Source organism: Octopus bimaculoides, chromosome 17 (assembly GCF_001194135.2).
Source record: "Octopus bimaculoides isolate UCB-OBI-ISO-001 chromosome 17, ASM119413v2, whole genome shotgun sequence".
Taxonomy (NCBI): domain Eukaryota; kingdom Metazoa; phylum Mollusca; class Cephalopoda; order Octopoda; family Octopodidae; genus Octopus; species Octopus bimaculoides.
The window spans coordinates 28,477,822-28,487,493 of NC_068997.1; the positions used below are offsets into that span (position 1 = coordinate 28,477,822).

Consider the following 9,672-nt stretch of genomic DNA (forward strand, 5'->3'; position numbering starts at 1 on the left):
AATTTAGCCCTAGGAGACATCATCTCCAGCTGGCTATATTGTTTTGAGTTAAGTAGGGGTGCTAGATTCCCTTGTTCAAAAATATAAGGACACAGGTCGTATCATATAGCCAGCTGGAGACAATGTCTCCTGGGGCTAAATTACAGCAACATTCATCCTAAACCAGGACTGCTATGTTATGTTGGCAAATAATCTTTATGCCAAAGTACTGTTGCTGAATATCTCTCGTGAGATTTAAAAATAGTAATTTTCTAAAAGTTATTCTGTAGTGAATGTAACTGACCTTATTATTTTGCCAGTAAAAGGAAAGTGGTGCCCACAGGGCCATCAAGATGAGACCAATAGCAATTGCTTTCCTCTCAAAGAAGCTGTAGACCTGTGGAATATAAGTGAGGACAGTACCAATAATTAATCAATGATTTGTTATGATGTAGTGGAAATATCATGTTTACATTATCAATACATTAAACCAGTTGAGCTCCAAGTCAATAAGGGAGCCTGTATGTGGTCGTTTGAACAGTTAGAAATAGCAGCCAAATCTTCATAAATTACAAGATTACAGTGGATAATGTAGTCCTAGGTGCCCAAAGCATAAGACAAGGACAGGATGAACACAGATGTAATGCAGCCAAATCTCCTAAAGACCATACCTCACTATATATTAACCTTTAGTACACAGCATTTTCCAGTCACTACTCAGTTACTACAGGGGAGAAAACTCATACAGTGACATGATGCACTTACAGTGTGCTAAAGGATAAAAGTATGGAATGCTTTGGGGAATTGTAGTGTTAAATACAATGTATGGAGAAAGATGGAATGCTTTTGCTTATAAGTCTATTAACTTGGTGTTCAACAGCAAACACTTTAAATGGTATGAAGATCAAAGGTTTCTCACATTTTTCTCTGCTAAAAATAGTCTTTGGGACAAGTCAGGAAATATTGCAGTCTTAAAAAGAAGTAAAGTTGTTTCCCAACGACATGGTTCTGAGTTTAGTTCCACTATGTGACACTATAGCCCTGGGATGGCCAAAACCTTGTCAGTGGATTTGGTAGACAGAAACTGAAAGAAAGATGTATGTATCATCATCATCATCATCATTTAATGTCTGTTGTCCATGCTAGCATGGGTTGGACAGTTTGACTGGGGCTGATAAGCTGGAATGCTGCACCAGTCTCCAGTCCTATCTGGCATGGTTTTCTACAGCTGGATGCCCTTCCTAATGCCAACCACTCTGAGAATGTAATGGGTGCTTTAATGTGCTAATGGCACAGATGCCATTTGTGTGACACTGGTGTCTGCCATTAGTGCGATTTTAGTTGGCTTGATGGGTCTTCTCAAGCATAACAATGCCAAAGGATTTGGTCATTGCCTCTGTGAGGCCAAACACTCAAAAGGAGCTCAGCCACTTTGCTCCGTGTGCACACGTGCGTGTGTTTGTCCTCCAGCATCGCCTGACAACTGATGTTGGTGTGCTTATGACCTAACTTATTGGTTTGGCAAAAAAGATTGATAGAGTAAGTACAAAGCTTAAAAAAATAAGTACAGGGGTCGATTCATTCAACTAAAAAATCCTTCTACGTGATGCCCCAGCATGGCTGCAGTCTAATGAATGCAAACAAGATAAAAAAATAAAAACAAAGCATCAAATTCTTACCAAAATCTCCAACCCTATAAAAGTAACAATCAATTCCAGTCCAATTGAGTGGAGAATACGATTTTCATAAGCAGCCTTGACAGCAGCAAATACAATATCTTTCCTGGAAAAATAAAGAGCAATATGAATTATGTGTAAGAAGAGGTTCTGGGTAGTTTGCTAGAAACGTAAGGACACTGGACTTCAGTGACTCTAGTCCTGAGTTCAAATCCCACCTTGGGAGTCATATTCAGTTTTTATCTCCTGAGGTTTAGAAAATTGAAGCATCAGTATTATACTGGGGCTGATTTTCTCAACTGTACTCATTCCCTGTGAAAATTGGCCCCGTTTTTAATGGGAAGAAAGCATTAAATTAGTGATGGGGAAAATGATGGGTGTTAAAGTAAAGACAAAAAGAAACAATGGGCTTAGATTACAAACCTTAAGAATTCACACACACACGCACACACACCAACCCACCCACATACTTAGTACTTTCAGTTCTATTGAATATTTACATGCATTGGATACGACAATATACTAAGCAGTATCTTTTATTTGCTTCAGTTATTAGACTGCAGCCCATGCTGGGGCACAGTCTTGAAGAATGTTTAGACAAATGAATCAATCCAAGTACTTATTAAGTTTTTTAAGCTTGGAACTTATTGTATCAGTCCCGTCTGCCAAACTGCTAAGTTACAGGGATGTAAACATACCAACACTGTCAAATGGTGGTGGTGGGGGATAAACAAACACACGGGCTTCTTTCAGTTTCCGTCAACCAAATCCTCTCACAAGGCTTTGGTTGGCCCAAGGCTGTAGTAGAAAACACTTGCCCAATGTGCCATGCAGTGGAACTGAACCAGGAATCATGTGGTTGGGATGTAAACTTCTTACCACACAGCCATGCCTTGTAGAACATGGAATGAAATGATTAGGTGAAGGTGTTTGAACACCTGCAGCCAATCACAATAATGATGCAAAAAACACTTACCTGTGAATAACACTTCTCCAGATTAGAACTGGTAAAAGCAAGTACATGTAATACATGAGAGGCGATGACGTCACTGGAAAGAAACCAGAACAAACCATTGTTATTTCTCCATTGTTTTTTTTTTCATTTCACATTTGTATTGTTAGTGTGTATGATGTAGTAACATGCATGCCTTTGGTAATGGTGTTAGAGACATGAATGAAGTAGTTCCAAGTTAGAAACAGATCCTGGTCCTATCTTCAATAAGATAGAATTATACAAATCTGTCCATGAGAAAGTATTATCATGTAATAAAAAGCACCCGGGCTGGTGTCACATAAAGAGAACCTGTGCTGGCACCACACAAGAAGCACCTGTGCTGGTGACATATTAAAAGCACCTGTGCTAGCAGCATGTAAAAAAAAAGCACCCATGCCAGCACTTGGTATACTCTGTAAAATGGTTGGTGTTATCAAAGAAAAAAAAAAAAAGAATTGAAGAAAGAATTTATCCAAATAGAATAACAAGAAGAACATGCTAGAACATTACTTTGAAATGGTGAAGATTTTTTAATGAAATATATTAAAAGCCTTCTCTTCTTGTGGGAGCCTAGAATTTTCCAGAATCTGCTTTAAAAAAATTCTGTTATATCTTTTAATGTTTTACTGGTTTCAGTCAATGGTCTGTGGCCATGCTGGGGCACCACCTTGAAGAATTTTTAGTTGAATGAATCTACCAGAGTACTTATTCTATTGGTCTCTTTGGCCAAACTGCTAAGTTACAGAGATGTAAACACACCAACACCGGTTGTCAAGTGTTGGGGGGGGGGGAGAAACACAGACAGGTTGATAAACTAAGTGCCAGTTGAGCACTGGGGGTTGATGTAATCGACTAACCCCTCCCCCAAAATTGCTGGCCTAGAGCAAAAGAAATTTAAAACCAGTATTTAATGGAAACATTTGGCATTTTGTCCTCCACAAAAGATATAAAAAAAACAGAAGAGAAAAAAAAAAAAAACTAACTTACCAAAGAGGAAACCAATAATAACACATATGATTACAAGAATACTAATGTCAATGGAATTCTTCATTGGCCACCAACGCAAGTTCATAATGTGCATTTGGAAACTTGTCGTCATCAAACCAGAATGCTTTTGTAACAAAAGGCAGGCGACAAAAAGCATCCAGCCAACAAAACTGAAAGACACACTCGTACTGAAATAGAAAAGTCGTAACAAGCTGTTAATGAAACGGTTCAAATACAAGAATAGATTTTGTTGTCTTGTGGCATAAAATAGTAAAATCATAAAGGGAGGCTGAGGCTGGTGTCAGGTCAATGGTGTCTGGACTAAAATGAAGATGAGGAGTACTTTTGAAAGTAATTTTTCAAAAATAATAACTGCTCATAAACCTGGGCAAGGCTGGGTCCTGTTTCTGGTTACTTGTGTAACTTTATGGTTAGGTGAATACACACACACACGCACACATTGTAATATATGTATATTTAGGTATGAGGGGCAAAGTGCGGAAAGAGAGAGAGAGAGAGAGAGAAAAAGAGAACTTACCCCAATAACATTCTGTTATATGTTTGATAATACTGTAGCCCTTTCAAACTGAGATCTATTAATCTGTTCCCTTCTACAATCTGAAAGAGAGAATAAAGTATGTCATATTTTCCCCAAAAAACCCCTTCAAATGAAGATGGCAGGCAGTAGCCTTGACTCTCTGCTCTAGACTCTTGAGTTTAAATTCCATCAAAGTCAACTTTGTCTTTCATCCTTCAGAGGTTGATTAAAATAAGTACCAGTTATGCACTGGGGGGTCCATGTAATCAATTCCATCCTCCCTTCAAATTTGAGTGATTCTTAAAATATCAAATATTAAATATATAATGACAGCAATTATTATAAAAGAGTGATAGCAGTTATTTACTTCAAGTACAATATTTGAATAACATGGCAGCAACATACTAGTTACTATCATATTTTAGCCTCGAAATGCCTGGTACAAAGCCACCTCCCTCGATACTGCATTCCCAATCTGTAGACAGGGGTCAAGTCTTGCAATGTAATTAGGTGACCTCACTAGTGCTGCTGCTGCTGCATACAAAGAAGAAGAAAAAAACACCAAAAACACCCGGTGCACTCTGTAAAGCTGTTGGTCTCAGGGAAGACATCCAGCCATGCAAACTGTGCCAAAGCAGGTACTGGAGTTCAATGCAATCCCTTGGCTTTTTCAATATTGTTGGACCATCTACCCGATGTAAGCATGGAATAGAGATGTTAAATGATTGCATGGTTCACACATTTGCTTCCCAATTGTATGGCTTCAGCTTTAATCCCACTGCAAGGCATCTTGAGTAATTGTCTTCTACTTTAGCGTTCCTCCCCCCACAAACCTTGTGGTTCAATCCGAATATGGAAACCGAAAGAAGCTCATCATATATTGTGTCATCTCATAAATAATGCAGTTTTTTTAATACTTTTATTTTTCAAAATTAAGCTAAAGTTCTTTTTCAATCTAAAATATACTCTCTCATTTTCTACAATGCTCTTCCATCTATCTGGTAGACTTGCAAGGCCTCTCTTCCAAAATTCACTTGTCTGTGATGAAAAATGCTCCTCCAGTACCGGTCTGACCTCGTCTACAGAATTCATATTTTTTCTGTCCAAATTATTTTGAAGACTGCAGAATAAATGATAATCAGATGGAGAAATGTCAAGCGAATATAGTGGGTGGGGCATCATTTCCCATTCAAATTGCTCCAGCCTTTGGAATATCATCCTCAACATATGTGGTCAAGCATTCTCCTGATGGAAGAACACCTTTCGTCTTGAAACCAAGCCGTTTCTTCTTTTATAGACTGGGAGATCATTAGCTCCCTTAGAAACATATGAAGGTGGGCGACAGGAAAGGCATCTGGTTGCAGAAAACTCTGCCCCAACAGACCCTTGTCTTACTCATGCAAGCATGGAAAAGCAGATATTAAAAAAAAAAGGTTTTGTTAGAAAGAACTCTAAATAACTTACTGCTTCTTCATATTGGCCAGCATAGATCAGATTGTGGATATGTTGAATTTTCTCAGCCTGAAATATGAAGAATATTTTTCATAGGAAGTCACATTCTGATTTTACATAAACCACATTAAACCCTCATCTTATTCTTTTATTGTTTTACTTGTTTTGGTCATTTGACTGCGGCCATGCTGGAGCATCACCTTTAGTAGAACAAATCAATCCCAGGACTTATTCTTTGTAAGCCTAGTACTTATTCTATCAGTTTCTTTTGCCGAACCACTAAGTTATGAGGACGTAAACACACCAACATCGGTTGTGAAGCAATGGGGGGGGGGAACACAAATACATATGTGTGTGTGTATATATATATATATATGGTGGTTGTCTATTCCTTACACAGAGTTTGACCACCTCCTGCACGTTGGCATGGGTTGGACAGTTTGACAGGAACTGGATGGCTTAAAAAATTAGACTAGTGGTTTTCAGCAATTCTTTTACCTATGGTCCCTCTTCGATTCCTATTTTACTTGGGTTGGACCCTCATAATCATTCCATGTTTAAAAAAATCTTGTTACATTCTTTAGGTATTTTTTTGCCGATGCTATTATTATTATTTATTCAAGGTACTGTCTGAAATTGAACTCAGAATCTTGGGGTTAGTAGCCCTCGTTAACCATTGCGCTATGTGCCCGTGAGAAATGTTGTTGTAACAACAAACAAGATGAGGACACATATCCTCCAATGTAAATAATGGACAGAATTCCTCAGAACATATAAGACTTTGTTGTTAAAGTTTATCTGTAATAAATGGTTATGTTGCTACAATATGCAAAATATTTTAATTATTTCTATACAATTCCTAATATTTAATTATAAATGTGAAACAAGATTTTTTAAAACATGGAATGGTTATGAGGGTCCAACCCAAGTAAAATAGGAACCGAAGAGGGGCCATAGGTAAAAAAAATTGTTGAGAACCACTAGTCTAATTTTTTAAGGCATCCAGTTCCTGTCAAACTGTCCAACCCATGCCAGCGTGGAAGATGATGGACATTAAGTGATGATGATGAAGACTGGACACAAGGTAAATAGCCTGAAGGTCAATTTGGTGAAATCTCTGGCACTGGTGCCCTATAAAATGCTCTGATGAATGGCAGTTAATGAAAAGAAGACACAACCCAACAATATAAGTCTCATCTGTTGTGGATAAAATCAATTGATTTAAACCCTGGTCTAAATATTATTCCCAATCTTTAATTTACTGAGAGGTCAATAATAATAAGTTCAGAGGTAGATATGGATAATGTGTATAGTTACCTGTATTGAAGAGGTTAATTCACTGAAAGAAATGGAAAAGAAAAAACAAAAATATTATTTGAAAATTCCTCAATGAAATCAAGTATAAACTATCTACTAAAAGACTTCATTAAACACTATAGCATTAATTTATACTAAGCATCTAACGAGATTTACATATATATTTGCATATATCTATATGTACATGTGTATCCATACATATATGCACACACACATGTATTATATGTATATAGCCCACTCTGCTGAGTAGTTGGTGTAAAAATCCTGCCAAAACAGTCACAGAAGTCTGGTGCAGGCTTCAGCCTGGCCAGCTCTTGTGGTACTGTCCCACCCATGCTAGCAGGGAACACGGACGTTAAATGATGATAATGAATGTTGATCAGCTGTAATGTAAAATGAGTGAAAAATTTCAAACTGAAGTTAATAGCCTAGCAAGGTATTCACCATCAGTTTGGAATGTCCTCAACGCACACAGCAATGATGCCTTTTCTGGAGAAATAGTAAAACTGTTTTTTAATTTCTCTCTCTCTACAAAGGAACATGTAAGATCTCTCCTAGATGTTGGTGTCATGTAAAAAGCATCTGTGCTGATGCCATGTAGAAAGCACCCAGTACACTCTGCAAGTGGTTGGCATTCAGAAAAGAATTCAGCTGTAGAAACTTTACCAAAGCAGGCAGTAGAGTTTGGCACAGTCTTCTGACCTGGCAAACTGTCCAGAATAGAAAACAGACGTTAACCCTTTCAATACCAACCTGGCTGAAACTGGCTCTGGCCGAGTACAAATGTCTTGTTTTCATTAGTTTTGAATTAAAATCTTCTACCAAACCTTTGTCACAATTTATGTTCCTAACACTAGCTGAATGATAAAGTCATTTTACTAAATTCTTTGTTATATTTAAAGTAATTGAAACAAACACAGAGCATCTCAACAGAAATACAGTACCAAAAGGGCTAAACAAGGATTATGATGATAGTGGTAGAGAATTACAATATATTTTATCTTACCTGAATGGTTTAAATGTCATGGAAAGAGAAGTATTTTGGGCAAGCATCATCTTTACCTAAAATGAAAAACACTGTCATCAGGTAAGAATAGAATAAAAAAGGACAAAATGGGAATTGAAAGAAAAGATTTGCTTAGAAGTTTAAACATTCAAAGAACTCTAGTTTTGAAATTTGGTAAAGAATAATATGGCAGAAGTACAATGTTTAATTTGAGAGAGAGACAGAGAAATGGAGGAAGAGAGAGAGAGAGATGGGGAGGGGAAATGAAGCATTTTTTAGTCTTACAAGATTACGTAGCTGTGTACTTTCTAGAGTACCGAGCAGAGACAAAGTAGCATAGAGGATGGGTAGTTTGCCATACTGGCGGTCCCCATTTCTCAGCAATCATAGGACAGCTAGTCCATAGACTGGGAAAATACAATGGAAACTTAGCTCTGGTCTTGCTGCATCATCGTCATTATCATAATAGAATAATATAATAAATGAGTTAGCATTTCTTTGTATCCTTAGTAGTTAGGATAGAAATCAAACTTACTGTGTACTGGGCAAGGATTTGTTTAGCATTGGTAAGCAGATTCTCTGCTTTATAGCCAAGATCACCACTCAGGTATTCTAGAGGTAATTTTCCCTGTAACAAAAAGAAAAGATGATAAACAATTCTTAATGTACCTTATGTACATTATTTACATTTATTGTTGTTAACACGTTTCGGCTGATATACCCTCCAGCCTTCTTCAGGTGTCTTGGGGAAATTTCAAACCTGGGTTCTCATTCCTGAGGTATTTTTTAATATTATTATTATTCAGATCACTGCCTGGAATTGAACTTGGAATCTTGGGGTTAGTAACCCACGCTCTTAACCACTACACCATATGCCCGTGGTGCAGTGGTTAAGAGCGCAAGCTATTAACCAAGATTCTGAGTTCAATTCCAGGCAGTGACCTGAATAATAATAATAGTAACAACAACAACATTGAAAAATACCTTAGGAATGAGAACCCAGGTTTGACATTTCTCTAAGACACCTGACGAAGGCTGGAGGGTATATCAGCCAAAACGTTGTGTTAACAACAAACAAGATGAGGATAAATATCCGTCAAATGTAAATAATATAAATAATGTATGTAATTCCTCATCTCTTAAATATAGAACTGAAGTCTTAATGCAATGAACATTAATTTCAAGTATGAAGCATAGCTAAAAGATAAAGGAAAAATATAGCTGTGCATGCACACACACACACACTTTGAATAAGAGTTGACTTGGTTTTTGAAAACCTGTTCACCTCAAGCCAGTGTGGTAAAGTGGGCAGACAAAGATAATACATAATCATCATCATCGTTTAATGTCCATTTTCCATGCTGGCATGGCTTGAATAGTTTGACTGAGGTCTGGAGAGACAGCGATTGCACCACACTCCAATCTGATCTGGTAATGTTTCTACAGCTGGATGCCTTTCCTAACGCCAACCACTCCGAGAGTGTAGTGGGTGCTTTTTACATGCCACTGGCAGAGGAGAAAGTCAGGCAGACCTGGCATTGATCACGTTCGGATGGTGCTTTTTATGTGCAACTGGCATGGGAACCAGTCATGGGGCACTGGCATGGGAACCAGTCATGGGGCACTGGCATGGGAACCAGTCATGGGGCACTGGCATGGGAACCAGTCATGGGGCATTGGCATGGGAACCAGTCAGGAGGCACTGGCAGTAAAATAAAATACC

At 37.9% G+C, this 9,672-nt stretch overlaps 1 protein-coding gene across 1 annotated transcript in view; it reads right to left on the reverse strand.

Moving 5' to 3' along the window:
• LOC106870683 (GPI ethanolamine phosphate transferase 1) overlaps positions 1-9,672 on the reverse strand; it is a 49,019-nt gene that overhangs the window by 19,416 nt on the left and 19,931 nt on the right. Inside the window, exons 11-19 of the mRNA XM_052974141.1 lie at positions 8,485-8,577; positions 7,950-8,005; positions 6,944-6,965; positions 5,639-5,695; positions 4,175-4,254; positions 3,637-3,824; positions 2,632-2,704; positions 1,659-1,761; positions 284-376 (exon numbers count right to left, since the gene is read on the reverse strand). Of these exons, the coding sequence (XP_052830101.1) occupies positions 284-376; positions 1,659-1,761; positions 2,632-2,704; positions 3,637-3,824; positions 4,175-4,254; positions 5,639-5,695; positions 6,944-6,965; positions 7,950-8,005; positions 8,485-8,577 (765 nt within the window). The remainder of the gene's footprint in view (positions 1-283; positions 377-1,658; positions 1,762-2,631; positions 2,705-3,636; positions 3,825-4,174; positions 4,255-5,638; positions 5,696-6,943; positions 6,966-7,949; positions 8,006-8,484; positions 8,578-9,672) is intronic.